Source organism: Mastigoproctus giganteus, chromosome 10 (assembly GCF_048544385.1).
Source record: "Mastigoproctus giganteus isolate SK-2022 chromosome 10, ASM4854438v1, whole genome shotgun sequence".
Classification (NCBI taxonomy): domain Eukaryota; kingdom Metazoa; phylum Arthropoda; class Arachnida; order Uropygi; family Thelyphonidae; genus Mastigoproctus; species Mastigoproctus giganteus.
This window is the reverse complement of record NC_143584.1, coordinates 24,662,770-24,685,264: the sequence shown is the minus strand read 5'-3', so window position 1 is coordinate 24,685,264 and position 22,495 is coordinate 24,662,770. Positions and strand designations below refer to the sequence as shown.

Sequence of the window (22,495 nt, the reverse complement as noted above, 5' to 3'; positions counted from 1 at the left end):
CACCAGCATAGAGGCTGTTACAATTTGCCTTACAGTAGGATTTTTATTTAGTCTGCTCTTATTTATTTGCCACCAGAATAGCACTACTGCCTCCTCGAAGTCCTAGAACTGACATTCCCCAGAAGGACCTTTTAGCATTAGTAGAGGCATATGATGCAAGAAAGCAAGCTTATGCAGCATCAGCCAAAAAAAAAAAAAAAAAAAAACTCCCATTTCACCCCTCTGTTCGTTCGAAATACCTGTCCAGCTGAGCCTTTAATTTATTTAACTTATCAACTTCCACAACAAGGGATACAAGTCTGTTCCACCAACCAACTACCTGCTGGCTAAAGGCAAATTACCACACATCTGTCTTTCCTCAATTTGAATTTATGCTCTCTCAGGTGATTATTCTGAGCAAGAGGAAGAATCCCATCAGCATTGAGCATGCTCAAACCATTCAAGGATTTATACACCTCTATCAGATCACCTCGCCAGTGCCTAGTCTTCAGACACTGTAATTTGCAAAACTTATCCTTTCTTCATAAGAGCAACCCTTTGTTCCATTCACTAATCTTGTTGCCTTCTCTGTACTCGTTCCAGCAGCTCTACATCCTTCTTGAAATGAGGCCTCCAGACCTGTATACAGTACTCAAGGTATGGCCTGACCATTGCCTTATACAAGAGAATAATCACCTCCTTATCCCTTCTAGAAAAATTCCTGGATATCATTGACAAGACACCATGAGCTACTCTTGCAGCCCGTCTGCACTACTCAGAGAACTTCATATCTGCCTGCTCAATTATCTCCAGGTACTTTTCATTCTCTACCACTGTCAGTGTAGTACCACAGAGTTGATATTTTGCTCTGGGGTTACTGTTTCCCATATGTAGTACTTTTCATTTGTCAATATTAAACTTCATTTGCCACCTCTCAGCCCATCTGCTCAATCTTTCAAGATCCTGTTGCAGCATATAGCGTCATCAGTAGTGTCCTTAACAACACTGCCAACCTTTGTATCGTCTGCAAACTTGGACATTAAGCTTGATATACCATCATCAATATCATTTATATATACAGAAAACAAACCTTTATTCAGGATTTTAATGGACATAATATCCTCTGGGGTAGTATTGATATCAATGGATGGGGCGACTCATAAAGAATATGCTCACTGGCAGTGACCTCTTCCTTCTAAATGTGGGAACAATCACCTTCAACATGATTACTCATACATTTTCTGCCATTGATCTTTCCATCTGCTCCCGTTTTCCTGCCTTCACTTACCTGGGAGGTGGAAGAAAACTCGTATGGAAGTGAACACTTCCCCGTGATATTGTTTAATGTAGTAGGAGACCATGTCTTCCTTTTATGTCACTGTGGTGGAAGATTGATCAGGCTAACCAGAATGCCTTTTCAACATCTGGCAAAATTTTAGCATCACTGCAGTCAGTCAGGAGCCTATCAATGATGCCAAAAAATGTCCATGCAGCTGCAACTGCAGTTCCAAAAACATTCACCCATTTTCTACCATTTCCTAAACCAGCGTTTCCCAAACTGTTTTCCGCAGAACACTAGTGTTCCTTGAGATGTGAACAAATGTTCCACAAAAGATCGTAATTAATAATTAAAAAAATAAAATAAATAAATTTTGCATATTTGTAGTGTACACCACTTTTGTATCATTATAACTTTTAATATAATTTTTTTTCAGTTATTAATATACTGGCATAGACTGCAGAATCAAATAGACTGCGTAACACTTTATTTTGGCAGGCTTTGCATAGAGGTAATAACACCTACAAAAAAGTAGCAATGTGGTGATCTAGTATGCCATTCGTATGTGATTTAGCCTGGAGTACACGGGTTAAAGGAGAGGAGGAAGCAAACCGATATCATAACTAAACTCACTTCCTTGTATACATTTTTTTTGATAATTAATAGTATTTCGAAATATTATTATTAAAATATGTGACCATGGTTGAAAAAAGGAACTTTAAAACGAGAAGTAAAGTACTTCTGGTGGTGCAACTGTGGTCGATGAAAACGAACACAATATTGTCACACGTGAAAGTGAGGATGAACAATCACAGCCTTTTGTTCCCCAAAAATCTGAAGTAAAAAAACAGGAACCAACTAATAAAAGACCAAACCAAAATGAAAGTATAATGACAGTTATTTGAATTTCGGCTTTATCTGTGCATCATATGTAATAAAATATTAGCAAACAGTTCTTTGGCTCCTACTAAACTTGTGTTCCATGAATACGTTGTCAGGATTCACCATAGTTACGTGCATTATGTCCTTGCTGCCCTTGTGCTGTAAAGCCCATAAACAAACAAACACAATATGTTGTGAAGTGAAAAGTGTGTCACGACTAAAAAAGTTTGGGAAACACTGTCCTAAACCATAGTGGAATTCACAGTGCAAAAAAAAGGCACAAAACAAAACTTGGGGAATATTCTGGCAATATCCCATCACAGCTGATCACACAACCTTTAAATGCACATGCACTAAAGCATGTTATATCCAACATCAGAGCCAAAAAATAATCCTGGATCATTTTTACTTCTATTACCGAAGTGACATAGTGCACCCCTCATCAGTCCTGGAATATAATGGATGCATTGCTGCATCCATTATATTCCAGACAGCTGCAATAGCAAATGCTCTTTGGGAAACATTTTCTAACATCTCAACAACATCTTACTCACCTAGAGTTTCTGATCCTTAAACACAAAACTGAAAAACAGTCACTTAATTTTACATCAAAGGATAATGAACCATTTACCACATAAGAGCTGAAAACCTCTCACTCTTACCAAGTCTAGTGCTGTTGAACCAGATGACATCCATTGTGAAATGATTAAATATCTATCACCAAAATCCATGGACCACCTGCTTTTCCTGTACAACAGAATTTTCCTTGAAGAGCAGTTTCTGGACAGCTGGCACAAGGCAATTATTACTTTCTTCACTAAGCCAGGAAAGAATCTTGAATTTCCAAAAAATTACTGGTGGTGCAACTGTGGTCCATTTCACTAGCTGTTTTTGCAAAATATTGGAGAGAATGGTCAATGGTTAAACATTACCTCTCCTGTGGTTCAGCTTCCAAACAGGTCCACTTTAAACCGCTTAGCCCGGTAAAGCTACCCAAGATGCTTTCCTAAAAAGAGAGCGCCTGGTGACCATCTTCTTTAACATGGAAAAAGTGTATAACAGAACTTGGATAATTGGTATTTTAAAAGATCTTTATAACCTCAGTCTAAGAGGTCGCCGTCCTGTTTTTATTAATTTTTTTATCCCGACATTTTTGTCCAAGTTCAAGTACAATCCACCCTCTCTCGGTCCTTTTGCCAAGAAGAGGGAGTACTGCAAGGATCTGTTTTGAGAGTTATGTTTTTTGCCATTAAAGTAAACTCCATTACCGAACACTTCCTCCCACTGTAAGCTGTGCACTCTGTGTCAATAACTGCAGCATATTCTCCCGGTTGTGCAGCATGAGGGTTATCGAGAGACAACTGCAACAAGCCATTGATTCTGTTATCTCCTGGGCAATAGCTAATGGTTTTAGGTTCTCACCGAAGACGACAATTTGTGTCCATTTTTGTCACAGGTGTAACCTTCACCCTGAACCTGAATTAACACTTGGACAAAGCACTGTTCCAGTAGTAATGGAGATGAAATTCTTGGGATTCATATTTGAACAAAAAGCTGACATTCCTCTAACATATTTATCAGCTGCACACAAAGTGCATTAGAAGGCTGAACATTTTTCATTCTCTCTGTTCTACTTCTTGGAGTGCAGACTAGTGCACTTTACCTCTGTCTATATCATGCACTTGCACAATCAGAATTAGATTATGGATCTCAGGTATATGCATCAGCTAGAAATAGCATACTTCGGTGGCTTGACCACATATTGCCACTGGTACGTTCAGAACATCACCTGTCCAAAGTCTGCATGTCGAAGCAAATGAACCATCCTTGTTGCTTCGACGCCCTTGTGCAAGTGAAGTTTTTATGACTCCGGCTAATAGAGAAGCTTTTTTTAATTTTTTCTGTTTTATTAACTTAAATTGGCATATTCATTTATTTTCTAGAGTGGCTTTATATTCCTAGTTACAATACTTAGTTTAATTTTTAACTTCAATAGAGATTTTGAAGGTTATTACTTAGTATCGGTAAGGGTATCCAATCCATATGTTTTACAAGTTTTGCAGCTCCGGCGAATGCTAAGTTTTTAGCTATATTTAGCCGCATTATTGACTTAATTGTTATATTAAATTATTTTCTACAAGTAGCTTATAGACCTAGTTAAGATCCTTGGTTTATTCTGAATTTAGATAGCGAGATTTTGGAAGTTAATTAATACTTAGTGTCCGTAGATTTATCATTCGTAACTTGCCGCCATTGTTATACGATACAACTTTATATCCCATACTAGATAGCGTTAGCTTAGTATAGTATAAAGTATTATCAATTAATCAGCAAAATTTATTAATCTTGTTAAACTTCATTGTCAATTAAATTGTACTTTTTTTAACTAAAGACATATAACGACTTACATTTTATTAGCGTAACATTAATTAATACATAACTTGATACGGAAGTTATATAACAAAACTCGGCGATAATACTCGATAAGGAAAAAATATATATATATATATAGTGTTATAACTGCATTGGGATATAAGTTTATGGTTATAATTTTGTACTGAAATTTGAAATTTTGTTGAAATTGAATTGAAATCATGACTCAGAGCAGCGAAGCAAAGGCTCAAGCTAATAGGAGTGCTGTGGGTCAGGGGAGAACTGAAGGGGCAGTTGCCCTCTGAATCACAGCATTTTAAAATGCACTGCTTGTTTGATGTTTCTGGAGCAATCAGGTACAGGACATGATATTGCCAAGGGGAATGTCTTTGTATGTGCGATGTAAGGGATGTGAGGAAATCAGGCGACAACTCAGCGTTGTTATGGGCCTATATGAGAGCTTGAAGGACAGGGTGGCCCTCGAGGGACCCATTGAGCTCTCAACTGCCCACATCAACGCCAGAGCTTACACTTGATCGTCACACAACACAGCGGCAACTCCTAAGGCAGAATGTGCTGGGCCCACAGGAACTAGCAGTTGTCGGTAATAACTCTATTGTCAGGGAAACGGGGAACATATTGTGTAAAAAGGATAGGTGGAACAGGACCAGGGTATGTCGGCCAGGGGCAAAGTTTGATGACATTGTAGAGCAGATATCATCTTTTAAGGTGATGTTGTTGTACACGTTGGCACTAATGATATTAAGAGTAAGAGACCGGCAGAGATGCTTAACAAGTACAGTTCATTGTTGGAAAAAAGCCATGAATTAGGATTGAATTTGAAATTGTCTGCAATTCTACCCAGACACGATAGGAGGGAGTATATGATGAGAGCCTTGTTGATCAATTCGGCCCTAGAGAGATTGTGCAAGGCTGAAGGGATAGAATTTTTCTCAGCCTGGTCTGTGCTTGTTAACAGGAGAGACTGCTTCTACAGGGATGGGATACACTTAAATAGAAAGGGTGCAAGAATATTTGCTGATACTATCGAGGCATTGTTAGGTGGGTCGAAAAACTACTAGCCTGGGGGGATACAAGAACTAATAGATTAACAGTAGCCGCTGGCAGAGGTGAAAGAGATTCTTGCACTGCTTCTGTTGGAATGAGCAGCAGCGTGGAAAACAAGATGCAGGGGATTTCAGAGACTGCTGGGAATCATTGCAGTACAAGTAAACACATGGGTTGTGTTAGGTAGCTAAGAATAGGAACAGGTGCATGTATATTTGCATGTACACCAATGCTAGGAGTTTGGTAAATAAATTTGATGAATTTAAGGTGTTGGTAAAAACATCAAAGGCAGATATTGATGGATATCAGAGACGTGGTGTCACACAGTTATAAGGAATCCAGAACTGGAATTTGGGGAGTACAATGTGTATAGGAAGGATAGACAGGATAGGAAGGGAGGAGGGGGTTATGCTATTAGTTAAGAAACACGTAAAATCCAAGGGAGTGCAGCCAATCTATCACTGTACAGTGCAGTGTCAAATCAGTTTGGTGTGACATAAGCACTGGGAGATCAAATTTGAGAGTAGGAGTGTGTTATAGGCCTAATAACTCTGATGAGTATAAAAAAAAAACTGTACAGAGAAATAGAGTGGGCCAGTAAATCGGAGAGTCTTATAATGGATTTTAATTTCCTGGATATTGACTGGAACTTGTGGATTGGTCACTCACACACTAGCAAGACTTTTGTGGATTTATTGGATGATTGATTTCTACATCAACATGTTCGGGAGGCAACTAGAGGGAGTAATACTCTTGATCTGATTATCAGTACTGATTCTTCATGCATTAAGAATTTGCAGATAAAGGAACCACTAGGTGGCAGTGATCACAGTGTGCTGAAGTGGGATTTACTCAAAGAGGTAACTAACTACCATCAGGGGTAAAGGGAAAGGTTTTTCTTTCGTAAAGGCGACTACGGAGTTCTGAGACAGTATTTAAATTCTATACGGTTGGACCAACTGATGATGTTACCAAAAGCAAATTCAAAATGCGAACCATTCAAAGAATTAATCTTGGAAGCTACTAGGCTTTATATACCAACTAAGAAATAATGTTCAAGATTTAGGCCTAAGTGAATGTCAGATGAACTAATGAGACATGTGGCAGAGAAGAAAAATGCATGGGATACATATAAATTGATGGGTGACATGGAAGCCTATGATAGATATAAGCTGGTCTGTAACCAAGTCACAATGAGGTTAGGCAGGCAAAGGCAGATTATGAGAAATCTTTGGCAAAGGATGCAAAGAAAAACAGCAAAGAGTTCTTTACCTATGTAAACTCTAGAAGGAAAGGGATGAATAAGATTGCTAACAAACTAAATGAGTATTTTGCATCTGCATTCACACATGAGGAGTTATTCAGGGAGGGGAATGTCAGAGGTGTATTAAACTCTGGCAGTAAGCTAGATGATCTTGTAATAACTGAGAGGAAAGTGGAGGAGAAATTGTTGAAGATAAATATAAGAAAGGCACCCAGGGTGTATGGTATCTATCCAGTTATATTAAATGAGGCAGCAAAGGAAGTAAGCAAACCCTTAGCCATAATTATTAGAACTTCCTTGGACTCGAGTGAGGTACCCATGGACTGGAGATGCAAGTGTGACCCCAATTCACAAAGGAGGATCAAAGGGCAACACAAGTAATTATAGACCTATTAGTTTAACTTCTGTTCCAGGGAAATTAATGGAGGCACTGGTTAAAGAATCACTGCAGGATCATCTAGACAAGACTTCAGTTATAACTCAGACACAGCATGGGTTTGTTAAGGAGAAGTCTTCTCTGACCAATTTGATTGGATACTATGATGTGGTCACAAAGGAACTGGATGCAAAGAATAATTTTGAAATCATATATTTGGATCTAAGAAAGGCTTTTGATACTGTTGCACATGGAAGACTGCTCACAAATTGCAGCAGTGTGGCATTGGAGGGAAATTGCTGCTATGGCCAAAGAGTTGGTTGAGTGGAAGAAGACAGAGAGTGGTAATTTGGACACTGCTCTTAGTGGACTAATGTTATTAGTGGAGTCCCTCAGGGTTCAGTGTTGGGTCCATTGTTGTTTTCTGTATTTATAAATGATATTGATGATGGTATGTCAGGCTTAATGTCCAAGTTTGCAGACTATACAAAGGTTGGCAGGGTTGTTAAGGACACTAAAGATAGTACGCTGCTGCAACAGAATCTAGAAAAGTTGAGCAGATGGGCTTGAGAGGTGGTAAATGAAGTTTAACATTGACAAATGTAAAGTCCTACATATGGGAAGCAGTAACCCCAGAGTAACGTATCAACTCTGTGGTACTACACTGACAGTGGTAGAGAATGAAAAGGACCTGGGGGCAATTGTGCAGTCAGATATGAAGTTTTCTGAGCAGTGCAGACCGTCTGCAAGAGTAGACATTCTGCACTTCTTCAAAATTCATGGTGTCTTGTCAATGATATACAGGAATTTTTCTAGCAGGGATAAGGAGGTGATTATCCCCTTGTATAAGGCAATAGTCAGGCCACACCTTGAGTACTGTATACAGGTCTGTAGGCCTCATTTTAAGAAGGATGTAGAGCTGTTGGAACGAGTACAGAGAACGGCAACAAGATTAGTGAATGGAATGAAGGGTTGCTCTTATGAAGAAAGGCTTAAATTTTGCAGATTACAGTGTCTGGAGACTAGGCACCTGTGAGGTGATCTGATTGAGGTGTATAAAGCCTTGAATGGTTTGAGCATGCTCAATGCTGATGGGATTCTTCCTCTTGCTCAGAATAATCACCTGAGAGGGCATAAATTCAAATTTAGGAAAGACAGTTGTAGGATAGATGTGCGGAAGTTTGCCTTTAGCTAGTGGGTAGTTGATTGGTGGAACAGACTTCCATCTTTTTTTGTGGAAGTTGATAGCCTAAATAAATTTGGGGCTGAGCTGTACAGGTATTTGGAATGAATGGAGGGTTGAAATGGGAGCGGGTTTTTTTTTTTTTTTTTTCTGGCTGATGCTGCATAAGCTTTCTTTCTTGCATTTTATACCTCTTCTAATGCTAAAACAGTTGTCTTTACAGTATGCCTTTAAACTGAACTCCCTGCCAGACCATCCCACATGGATGTCTGTATTTGAGCAATGATAGAAAAATCTATATAGCACACGTCGGAGTGCCAACCATCCATTTGATAATCTTGTCCAAGAATTATTCGGAGAGCTTAACATCATGGTAGACAAGGTTGCTCGATCACCAAACCAACCCCGTCCACTCTGGTAAGCTCAAATACCAGCATGTGATTTTCGCTTAAGAATGGGACAAGGTCTGATACCCCAACTTCTCTCTACCTTCAGCTCTATTCAGAACACTGCCAAACATTTTGACTTCTTACCAGTTTACACATATGGCTCAAAGTTAGAATTGTGTGTGGTATTTTCAGCCGTTTTTTTTTTTTTTTTAAGATAATACTACATCTAAGTATTATTCAGATAATCCCTGAATGCAGCATATACAGTGCAGAACTGCACACTAAAGAGTTAGCTTTGGATCACATAAGAACTCACCAATACCAACAGTTTATTATATACACTGAATCTTTTTGTGCGCTGCAGGTTTTATCAGCAAATGATATACACTCTCTGTGAAGATGGATTCAATATCTGCTTCTGCTGGATCCCCAGCTACATTGGGATTAGAGGAAATGATTTGGCTGATGTTGCAGCAAAATCAGCAGTAATGACAAATAATCTTGACCTGGCAGTCCCCTATACAGACTACATGCAAGTATTCCATAATAAATTACATTCTCAGTGTCAAGGTTTGTGGCATCAGCAGGTTACAAACAAACTATATCACTTTAAGCCTGTGATCAAACAGTCTAGTCTGCGCAGTCTAGTCTATGCAGTCTAGTCTGCGCAGTGATCGCAAAGAGGAAGTTGTTTTTGCTCAGCTCTGCATAGGACACAGTCATCTGAAATGATCCTTTCTGCTGAGGGCTGATGACCATCCTATGTGTGAGCAGTTCAACACCTTTTTATCCATTAAACATATTTTATCTGAATGTACCAATTTTAGAGATGCTAAAATTACTGCTTTCAACCATATGACTTAGCTTTATACACTCAGTCAGTTTATATCTAACAATGGCCATGTGTCAGCAGTTGTAAGTTTTTACGAGCTATTAATATATACAGTAATACCCCGACTTACGCGAACTCTGAGTTACGCAGTTCTTGATTTTTCCGTTTGGCAACACCGCCGCCCACTATCTTCAAGGTCGTTTTTCATGTTATCGATATACGGTGCGACAGCGGAGAGTGAGAGCAAAAGATGAACAAAATTCAACTTTACTGTGCATGAGCTGCACACATATACAAGAATTTGTATTCCAACTGTCATATTTATATGTGTGCATTTGAATTTCGTGCTCAACGTTTGTCGGAAATTACATCGTTTTCACGAGAGAAATGGATCGTGTCGGTCGAGCCGTATACAGTCAGTCCTCGTATAACACGTGTTTACACTACACGAATTCGATGATACACTATTTATAAATACGGTAACGATATCTTATAATATAACACGAACCGAATTGGCTTATGCACGATTCGCCTTTGTGTTTACAAGAAATGGCAGTCGAATGCAGAATCACCCCAACCGAACGCAACACGATAGGAATGAAGAGAAGATTCTGAAAATGTATTTGGTTTAGGTGAAACACAATTCCAGCTATCGGTATAATCGCAAATGCAATTAGATCGAGTTTACTACCAGTTTATAACAGATTCCACTAGCAGAAACGCAACTGGATTTTTATTGTTTTGTGGTAGTAAACCCCTAGAAATGTGAGGTGTTAATACGGTGTTGTTTATTCAGTTGCTACATGCGCGTAGCTTTGTTTATGCGTATCAAGGGTGCCTCCTCGTTTTGTAATTGTGCTTTATTCCCTAAAAATGAGTAAAATACTTAAGAGGTGTGAAAAGGAAGTGTACTGGTGAAGACACTGCAGAAAAAGAAAAGCAATTATCAATAAACAGAGACGGACTGGGTCAAAAATTCTTACCCAGGAAAATTTATAGTGGCCTCATACTATGGTTTATGGCCAAAATCACACAGGCCCACCGGGATTTCCCCGGTAAGGCTTATGGCCAGTCCGCCTCTGTCGATAGAGAAAAAATATGAAATTGTGAAACACTTTGAGCGAAATGAAAGACCATGTGATATTGCACGTGCTAAAGGCCTAAATGAGGAAACGGTGAAAAGCACATGACAATTGCAAACTTGACAGAAGGTCTCAGCTCAATTGAAAAGGGCTTAAAAATTTTAGAAAACATAGACTACAACGAAGAACGCGTTATAGCTATAAAGCAAGGAATGAAAAAATTATTAGCTTGCTACGAAGAAATTCTGCGTGAAAAAAAGAAGTCTCTGTGTCGTCAGAAGAATTTGTTAGATTTTATGAAGCCATCGACATTGAAATAATTTTTTACGTAAGTCATTTATTTTTTTAATACATATTTTGTATTAATATGTATAAAGAACTGCAATTTTATTAATATTTTTCTTCTAAACTAGTGTTTTTGTTAGTCCTTGGTCCCAATTAAACAAAATTTATATGTATTTATATGCAAAGTTGTACCCCGACTTAAGCGATTTTCATCGGACCCACCTATCGCGTAACTTCGGGGTATTACTGTATACACATATCTAAAATAAATAATTTACTTTTATTGTTATATTGCATTTTATTTATTTATGTATATATAACACTTTGACAAGGTAGCCTTTTCAAAGGTTACCAAAATCACGATCTTTGTTAAAACTTTAAGTTTTTTCTTGGCATATTATAACCCCAGCCATGTTTGTGCCAATAAAATCACACCACTCACTATCCCTTCTAGGAAAACATCTCCTTTTCTTACATACCATCCAAGAAGCACAGTTTGAAACATACACTTCAAAAGTGCAACTCTTCACTAGTAATAGTATGTGCTGAACAAATGCTTATCTTGCATGCTGATACTAATTCAGTTTTATCATTTTAATTCTTCTACTATCATTTAATTCTTCCACTACCGTTGTGACCTGCTGTCACAGCGCAGTCTGGTTGCCCTGGTCATGTACAACTGGCTAAATCTGAAAAGTGATGCTGCTAAACACATCAGCAAATTATTTAACATTTCTCAGGCTACTTGGCTATCAGAGTGACTTTTGTTGTTATGCCCACCTATTAGTATTAGCAATGGCCACATGGTGAAAGGAAGCCTATGGCTTATGCTGCACCAGCCAAAATAAAAAAATAATGATAATATTAACAAGAAAATTTTAAAAAATAAATAATTAATAAAAGAAAAATATATAGACAACCTATGTTTCTCTTCTCTCATTGGTAATTATCCAGCCGACCTTTGAACTTCTCCAAACTGTTAGCCTCTACCACCCATGTAAGTAACTTATTGCAGTAATTTATAACTCACTGGCTAAAATAAAACTTTCTGAAATCCGGTCTAAACAGCTCCCCCTGTAACTTGAATTTATGGTCCCTAGTTCTAGAATCATTTATGACCATGAAAATTTTGTCCTCGTTCATTTTACTTATGCCTGTCAGAGCCTTAAACTCCTCATTCAAGTCTCCTTTAAGATGCTTACTTTCCAAGTGTGGTCTAAAAATTGCCTTATATAATGGGATTATGATGTCCTTATCTCTATTCACAATTGAATAGAGATAAGGACTATTCACAATCTATTCACAATTGTTCGATAAATCATCAATAGGACACCATGGGCCTTCCTTGCAACCAGTTACAATGCTCTGAGAACTTCATGTCTGACCATATCGTAATACTCATGTCCCTTTCCTCCACTACCAGCTTTACTCCACCAAGTGTAAAAGTTATTTTGGTGTTACTGTTCCCCAGGTGTAATACCTTACACTTTGCGATTAAAGCATAGCTGCCATTTTTCTGACCATCCCTGAAGTCTATCAAGGTCACTCTGAAGAAGCTCTGCTTGGCGGTCAGCATTAGCATTAGTAGAGGCATTTGATGCAAGAAAGCAAGCTTATGCAGCATCAGCCAAAAAAAAAAAATAAAATAAAATAAACCACTTCCACTTTACCCCTCTGTTCGTTCAAAATACCTGTCCAGCTGAGCCTTAAACTTATTTAGGCTATCAACCTCCACCACAAGGGATGGAAGTCTGTTCCACCAATCAACTACCCACTAGCTAAAGGCAAATTTCCGCACGTCTATCCTAGCACGTCTTTTGCAAATTTAGAAATCATGCTCTCTACCCCTTCATCGATATCATTTATGGAAATCAAAAACAACAGTGGTCTTATTACTGATCCTTGGGGAACCCTACTTCTTACATCAACCCAATATGAGGAATAACCATTTATCACAACCCTCTGCCTACTGCCCTAAAGCCATCCTGCTATCTATCTAAGGATTTTCCCTGTGATTCGATCCTGTTCCAACATATAAAATAACCGCTCATGTGGGACTGAGTCAAAGGCTTTGCTTGAAATCCAAATAAACAATGTCAAAATTATTCCCCAAGTCCAGCTCTTGAGTGACCCTGTCAAAGTTAAACATGATTTTCCTTTTAACAAAACATGCTGAGTATCCTTCAGAATTGCATTTCTATCTAAATGATCCTGAATTCCACCCTTGATCATTGCCTCCATGATTTTCCCTACTACTGAAGTGTGGTGCCTCCGTAGCCAGGTGGGAAGGAGCAGCAGTGCGTAGCACACGCTTCTTGATTAGACCGGGGTTCGAGCCCATCACCACCAAATATGGAGGATGCAGAAAGGTCAGGGAATGACCACCGCATATTCCGGAGCAATATGGCCTTAGTTGCTAATGCTCCTAAAAACCAAACAACAAACAAACTACTGAAGTTACTGACCGACCAGTAATTTCCCACTTCACTCTTAGAACCGCCCTTAAGTATTGGAAATACATTGGCAGTTTTCCAATTCAACGGAATAACTCCCAAGTGCAGTGAGGCTCTCATAATTAGCCTAAATGGTTCAATGGACTCACTTGCTGCCTTCCTTAAGATTAGGGTATATGCCATCAACCTCAGCAGCCTTACTAGCCTGTAGGCTCGAAAGTTATTTCATTAAATAATAATGTGAAATTTCAATATCATTAATTAGATATTTTTTGACTTCACTTCCATAATTTCTCTTTGCCATAAAGGGTTGTTTTTCTTCTGTAAATATCGATGCAAAGTAACTGAGTATCTGCAACTTCATCTAGTTAGTTAGTTAGTTATTTGGTTTTTAGGAGCATTAGCAACTAAGGCCATATTTCTCCAGGAATATGCGGTGGTCATTCCCTTGACCTTTCCGCATCCTCCATATTTGGTGGTGATGGGCTCGAACCCCAGTCTAATCAAGAAGCGTGTGCTACGCACTTCTGCTCCTTCCCACCTGGCTAAGGAGGTGCCTGCAACTTCAGCTGGGGTATCTAATACTATCCCACGTCCATTACATAAGGGTCCGATCTGGTTTGTCCTTCTCTTCTTTGCATTTATATATGTGAAGAATTCCTTATCCCCTCTCTTTGCTGGCGATTTCTCATAATCTGCCTTTGCCAGCCTAACCTTTTCTGTGGCACTATTACAGATCACTTTGTAGCTGTTATAGGCTTCAGTACTTTTTATTGCTCTGTTACTTTTCCATGCCATCTTTTTCTGCCCAAGTAATATGGCAATTTCATTATTCATCCAACTTAGAATCTTCCTCGTGGAGTATTTTTTAACAGTATATACACATTCAAAGCTTCCATGATTAATGTTTTAAAGGTATACCATAATTCAGTTGTATTCGCTCAATTCGCGCAATATCTACCCAGTTAACAGAGGCCATGTAGCACCTTAAGGCATCGTAATTTCCTTACAATTTTTAGTTTGAAAAGCTTACAAAGCTTACAATTTTTAGATTATTTCAATGTGTGAAATGCAACTAGCGCAAAATTTAGTGTGGAATTTTGGATTCAAGCAGTTACGGTTTGCTTTATTCTTCTCCCAAACTGTTTTAGCATGGGCAAAATTTGAATAATGGGCAGAGTTTAAGACAGAGTGAGATATAAAAGATTTTTGCCTACAAGTTGCATTCATCCATCCATTCATAGTGTGTTTCTAAGTTCTACTAACCAAGCTTTCTTCATTCATTTCCTCTGCTTCCCTTCTCTGGATCAGTCCTCCATTTTTGTCTGGAATCACCATGGATAGTTGCACATGCCACATGTTCGAATTCATGTGATACCACAAAATATTTTAATATTCATGTAGTCTTTACATTATAAGCTCCTCTGATCCTATGTGGCAATTCTAGAGAGAGTATAAACAAAAAATTTATGTATTTATTTATAAGAAATTTTTTTAAAAAAATTTATTTTTTTGGTGGCCTCATTTCTTAATTTTATATTATTGAATAGATATCCATATTGTGTGTACACGTGTGATCTTGGCCATCTTAGTCATTGAATCTTATGGTTATAATTTATTTATTTATTATTTTTTTAACCAGGATTCACAAAAGATTGTTGGCTAAAATAATTCATTATTTTTATGAATACTATTATAGTATTAATGAACAAATACTAGTTACAACTGTGTAAATTTTGCTGTTCAACTGAGTTATTGGACTGCACTGAAAATGTTTTCATATGAATAAAAATTCTAGTTTCGTGTTTTTTGGAATTGTGCATTCAGCAATTATGTACTTTATTATCTTAGGAAGTAAATTCTATAAAAAATTTTGCATCCCTCACCCCCACAAAAATCCTGTATATACAGTAAACTCCCGATATTCGTGGTATCTGTATTCGCGGTCACTGATTTAATATAAAATGAAACCTAAAAAAATGTGAATTTTAAAACACCATGAACATTTTGTAAACCCCTGGCACCACCATGCCGTGCCGTGACGGGACTAATTGTATGTCTATCATTGCTGCAATTAAAGATTCTATTCTATTTTCCGCCATACAAAACATGGAAGTGGCTAAAATCATTTTGCCTGATCAAAACAGCACTCGGTGGGTGGGGGAGAGTGGTGACAAAATCGCAAGCATGGATATTTCCCTAATCCTTGTTCAGTATGTGTTATGTGCTTGTCATGGAAGGTTTCGTCATTTGCTTTTAAATGCTTATAAATTGAATAAATTTATAAATTGATATGCTTACAAAAGTGAAAAATCTACCCTTTTGCAGTGTGTTAGTGTAAACAGACTTTTTCGAGTGTGTTAACAGTTAAAAGAAAGTAACTTTATTGTGGACAAGTTCTTTTCTAACCCCTACAAAAATATGGCTATGAATAACAAGGGAAATGTGAAAAGATCAAAGAAGGTGATGACATTAGCGAATAAAATTGAGTTATTAGACAAAACTTCTAATGGTGAAAGTGTCTCATCAGTGGCAAAACATTATAAAATCAATGAGTCAACGGTACGATCAATCAAGAAATCGAAAGAAAAAATCCACCGTAGTGTCCATGAAAACGTGCAATTGCTTCAAAAATTTGCTCCGTAACTCATGATGTTAAATTAGAAAAAATGGAAAAGGCTTTAAATCTGTGGATAGAAGACCGAACTGAAAATAAAATTCCGTTAAGTTCACTCATCATTCATGAAAAGACAAAATACCTTTATCAACACTTTAGCGAAACTGGTGATAGCACTAGTGTGATAAGTTTTTTAGCTATAGCAAAGGTGCTGGTTTGAAAGATTTGTTTGAAATTTCTAATAAATATTACATTTAATATTAAATTGTTTCTTATTTTCATTTCGATGCCTTATGCTTGTATTTCACTATGTACTGTCTATGTACATATAATACATACATAGACAAAATTTTAGACTAATTTTTTTCTTATATATTTCATACTTTGGAATGGAACCCTTTTATTACTATGGGAGCCATAACTCAGTATTGGCGGCATTTCTCAGGACCGTAACTCCCGCGAATAGCGGGGGTTTACTGTATATGATAAGTAAAGTTCTGATATTGATGAGCTAAAGTATTCCAGAAATGCCCTTAACACACATTCCAGTCACTATAAAAATAAATTTTACATAAATCTCAGCTTTCATGAAATAAGAAAAACAAAAACAACTTTGACATATGAACATACACTGTGCTGCCATGTTATTAGGTACACCCCTGCTGTTCACACAAGTGGTTTGTCCCACAACGTTGCAAGTCACATGACTGCAATTGTGGATATAAATGCAGCAGAACAACCTTTCTAGTATCAGTTAAGCATACAAACCGTAGCAAGAATGGGGAAAAGGAGTGATCTAATGGATTTCGAACGTGCCATGGTAGTAGGTGCAAGACGTGCTGGACAAAGCATCTCTGAAACGGCAGTTCTCCTGAACTTTTCACGCTCCACAGTTTCAAGGGTGTATCGAGAATGGTGCAACGAACAGAAAACATCCTCTCAATGGCACTCTTGTGGAAGTTGTTGTTGTTGTTGTTTGGTTTTTAGGAGCATTAGCAACTAAGGCCATATTGCTCCGGGAATACGCGGTGGTCATTCCCTTGACCTTTCTGCATCCTCCGTATTTGGTGGTGACGGGCTCGAACCCCGGTCTAATCAAGAAGCGTGTGCTACGCACTGCTGCTCCTTCCCACCTGGCTATGGAGGCGCCTCTTGTGGAAGAAATTTGCTTGTTGATGAGAGAGGTCAGAGGAGGATGGCTAGAATTGTGCAAGCAAACAGACGGGCCACAATGTCACACATGTCAGAATGCAACCTTGGTGCACAGAACAAAATATCGCAATGGACCACTAGTCACCCTTTGTCGCAAGTGGGCTTCAACAGCCAATGACCACATTGTGTACCTTTGTTATCAATAAATAACAAGAGAGCATGCCTCCTGTGGGCACAGCAACACCAGCACTGGACTATCGAGGATTAGAAAGCAGTTGCTTGGTCTGACGAGTCGAAGTTCCTGGTGCATCATGTTGATGGAAGGCACAGAATTTGGTGAAAATAACATGAATCCATGGACCGTCATGTCTGACGACTACTGTGCAAGGTGGTGGGGACAGTGTTATGGTGTGGAGAATGTTTTCTTGGCACATGTTGGGTCCATTGATACCCATAGATTCACGTCTGAATGCCACATCGTTGCTGACCAAGTGCATCCATTCATGTTGACGGTTTATCCTCAGTCAGATGCTTACTTCCAGCAGGATAATGCACCAGTGCACAAAGCCCGAATCACTATGGAATGGTTCCAGGAACGTGACAATGACTTTTCTTTGCTGCAGTGGCCCGCTCAGTCTACGGATCTCAATCCTATTTAACACCTTTGGGATGAGCTGGAAAGGGCTGTTTGCTGTAGGCCTACACCTCCATCGAATCTCAAGGAACTGTGTAACACACTCGTGTCTGCCTGGTACTCCATTCCTGTACATTTTCAGCATCTTGTTCAATCCATGCCTAGTCGAATTCAGGCTGTTTTGAAGGCTATAGGAGGCTCAACACACTACTAGGTCATCATCATCATCAGCCATTTTCAATCCACTGCAGGATGAAGGCCTCTCCAGCAACTTTCCAGTTCCTTCTGTTTTGAGCACTGGCCATCCATTTACTACTCAAAAACTCATGAATTTCATCTATCCATCTCCGCCTTTGTCTTCCAGGTTTTCTTCTAGCTCCTCTTGGGTACCATTCTGTTATTTTCTTAGTCCATCTGTCATCATGTCTTCGAGCTATGTGTCCTGCCCAAGACCATTTTAGTTCTTTAGTTTTGATAAGAATGTCCTTTACTTGAGTTTGCTGCCTAATCCATGTGTTTCTCTTCTTATCTAACAGTCTGATTCCCAATATAATTCGTTCCATTCTTCGCTGTGTAGTTCTTAGCTTCTCTTCCATTCTTTTGGTGAGTGCCCAAGTTTCACTTCCATAAGTCATGGTGGAGAGTATACATTGATTCATTATTTTACGTTTCAGACAAACTGGGATATTGCTCTTCAGTATGTGACTATATTTCCTGAATGCTATCCATCCAAAATTTATTCTTCTCTTGACTTCCAGCCATTTATATTATTACAGCTAATAACTTGTCCCAGATAAGTATATGACTCCACCTTTTCAATTACTGCTCCTTCAATCATTATTTCCCTTTTCATGGCATACTTGTTCATCATTACTTTTGTTTTAGAGATATTCATCTTTAGTCCAAAATCCTTACTAACTGTGCATAACTGATTAAGATTTTCCTCTAATTCTTTGGGATCGTGGCTTATGACCACAATGTCATCTGCAACTCGTAAATGGTTTAGGTACTCTCCGTTCACATTGACTCCTTTCTGCGACCAGTCTAATCTTCTGAAAGCTTCCTCAAGGGCAGCAGTAAACAGCTTCGGAGATATTGTGTCTTCTTGTCGAACTCCTTTCTCGATATTAAATTTGCTACTGTCTTTGTCTAGTCTAATAAAGGAGGTAGCACTCTCATATATTTTCTTCAAAATCATAATATATGGGGTATCTATGCCTTGTCTTTCCAGTGCCCGAAACATTGCCTTATGCTGTATGGAGTCAAATGCCTTTTCATAATCCACAAATGCCAGGCATAATGGTGTTTTATATTCATTTGCTTTCTCCATTAGCTGTGATATTACGTGAAGGTGATCCATAGTTGAGAATCCTGTCCTAAAGCCAGCTTGCTCTTTCGGTTGATTCTCATCAAGTATTCTTTCTAATCTGTTAGTAATGACCCTTGTGAACAACTTGTAGATGTGGGATAACAAGCTAATTGGTCTATAATTTATAATTTATCTCCTTTCTTATGCAGCAAAACTATGACTGCATTATTCCACTCCTTAGGTGCATTATTTCAAGCCTTTTCTAATGCATTTTGTAAAGTCCAGTTTCTGTGTCATGTCTCTTCCTCCCAATTTTAACAACTCTACAGTAACTTCATCTTCCCCCGGGGCTTTCCGATTCTTCATTTTCTTCAATGCATGTTCTACCTCATCAGGAAGAATATCGGGTATGTCGTATGTGTTGCTACTTTGCAATCCATCTTCCCCACTTCTGGTATCATTCCCTCGCTGCTTGTATAATTCCCTATAGTAGTCTTCTGCTATTTGAATTATGCCTTCTCTGCTGTTTATAATTACACCATCGCTATTCTTCAGTTTCAGTATCATTTGTCTTTCTGTATTACTGCTCATGGCTGCTGATTTAAATCCTTTGTTTTCCCTTAATGCTTGTTCTACTTTTCTTGTGTTAAATCTTCTTATGTCCTCTCTGAGTCTCTTTCTAATGGCTTTGCATAACTCAGTATACTCAGTTTTCTCCCTGTCAGTGTTTTTCTTGCTCTTCATTTGTCGTCTTTGGTTCATCATGACAAGTGTTTCTTGACTAATTTTTTCTTCTTTGGATTTCTGTTTCCCTATAGGTTTCTTGGGCTTTATCACTTTCAGAAAGTTGTAATATTCCTCGTCGATATCTTGGTCCTGAGCAGTAGGTGTACCTAATAAAGTGGTAGTGCAGTGTATCTTAGCCTACATTGTAACTTGACAACAAAGTGCATACTCAGATTATTAAATGTAAAAGTTGTCTGTCAGTAGCTTCTTACACCTGGTAAAGCTCCTTTCAACATGAACAGATCTTAATGGAGCACATTTAAAGTAAAATGCATTACCTTCCTATTATATAATAGTTATATGTTGTGTGTGCTTTTTAAAATTGACTTTTTAAATAATGATTTGGTTTTATAATCACTACTATGGTTATTTTTATATAGCCTTCTACCTTCTGGTATAGCATTTACACAAGGTACTATGGAAGACATGAAGAATAGGATGACAAAAATTTTTGCTGCCAGACCCAGTGCGCCAAGACCTAGCATTCCAAATATTTTCCAAATTAGAAAGAAGTAACATAATACAAGAAAATTTTAACCTGATGAATGCAATTAAATTTCACATTGCTTGCTTCTACTTATGAAAAGAAAATAGGAAGATCCAAAAATGGAAAATTATCATTTTCATTAAATTCTGTGATTAAATTTCATTTATATTGCCATATGCTAAACAGTTGGATTTCTGTTATTATATTATTTTGTGGAGAAAAAATTTTATTTAATATGAAAACGTCTAGTCTGTGAATGAGTGATAAGTATTGCCTTTTTTTTTTTTTTTTTTTTTTATTGCTTCCATAATATAAGAGGTGGACTTGTACGATGAAAAGTACAAGTGCCATTCAGGGATATTTTATCTTTATAGTTATTAAAGTGAGTAGAGTTTCAGTGAGTGAAAAATAAAATATGTTCATCGTAGTGAAATATTAATAAATTTAGGTGGGAAGAAACTGACTTCCATCCAAATGTTTCGAGGCTGTTGAAAACTTAACATACTTTTCACATATATCTTCATTCATTAATCATTTTAACATTTTCATATGATACAAAACAAATAAATCATGCAGTTAGGTAATTAAACACGTGTAGCTATTTTATTACTGAAAAATCATCTTGATAAAATGTCATTGTTATATACAAATATCATCTGCTGGAAAGATTATATAAAACTGTATCTAGTGTAATAAAATATAGAGATGCTTTTAAAATTATATCTGTTAGTAATTTCTCACACTTAGATTTAGATAGAGATAATTTGAAATTTTATATGAAGACCCACAAGCAATGCATATGTACAAAAAAAGAGCAATTTTATTTTTGTGTATTTACTGGTTTTCTTATCACACTGATATTAAATTGTATACAAGTTCCCAATAGGTTTGTATGTATTTTCATTAATTATGAAAAATGTGTACCCTTAGGAATGTTTAATAGTTTAAACCACTTCATTAAATAGATATACAAACATTGTGCATTAACTGTAGAAATGTTTCTATAGTGCAGTGAAATTGACTAATGATATTTATTTATTGGTGGGTAGGGAATCTAGAATACCTCTTCACTATGTTGTGGATACTTTGTCCAAGATTGTCATTTAGCAACATAGCTATCTTTATACATTCACTTGGATTAAATAGTTCGCATTTCCAAAAGCAGTTTACATCTGTAAGCAAATAAGTAAATCAAGCTAAAATATATATTTTTTTTCATTTGAGGTTATTTTGATTCTAACATTTGATAAATGAAGCCACCACCAACTCAGTGAAAGCATATTTTCAACTGTTGTTGAAGAATTGGCATGCACATCAGACATCTATACCAGAGTTCCTATATATATATTTAAAGGTACTTGTTAGAATGTTATTTATGTTGTTCCTTTTTTAAATGTTTAAATGTCATAATTTTATTAGTAAGGTAAATGGATGTTTAGATGAATAAATCACTTAAATATATATTTTACCATATTTATGGGGTTCATGCACATTTTTTATTGCTTCTTTGGACTACAAAAGTAACCAAAAATTAATTGAAGCTAGCAGATAAAAGGTATTAAAAACAATGTATATGCCCCAAAGATTGCTTTTCTGGCAATGTATATGGCCAAAGAATACCGTATAATGCAATTACCATATACCATATGGCAATACTAAAAATTATTCTTACATAAACAAAACTCATCACTGTAATAAATCACAATTTTTCATCCTCTGCTTTGAAAGCTTTTATTCTTTTACAGAATTTCAAAATTTATTACTGTTTTGAAATTTCTACTCTTTTGCTAGAACTAATGCTGATTGTTTATCTGATTACTATGTTTAATTAAAAGAGCAAGCATGCTTAGAGTTGACTGCTCACGTACAACAACTGGACAAACTGGAGATAACCAGGCAGATTTTAAGGGATGAATATATATAACTCTCAGAGTACTGAAATCTTTACTTGAAAAGAAAACATTTAGTCAAGGCAAAAGGGAAGAATCCCTTTTGCCTTGACTAAAGTATGTAACGCAGAGTTTATCAGTTCACTTGACAACAGTTTCATTAATTGCACAGTTTT

The 22,495-nt window shown here is 37.3% G+C and overlaps 1 protein-coding gene across 1 annotated transcript in view; it reads left to right on the top strand.

Moving 5' to 3' along the window:
• The window catches only part of LOC150078878 (RAB11-binding protein RELCH homolog), a 450,480-nt gene extending 430,021 nt beyond the window's left edge, over positions 1–20,459 (top strand). The window contains exon 25 of the mRNA XM_090382879.1: positions 20,324–20,459. Coding sequence (XP_090239005.1) covers positions 20,324–20,459 — 136 coding nt within the window. The remainder of the gene's footprint in view (positions 1–20,323) is intronic.
• Positions 20,460–22,495: the final 2,036 nt, after the last annotated feature.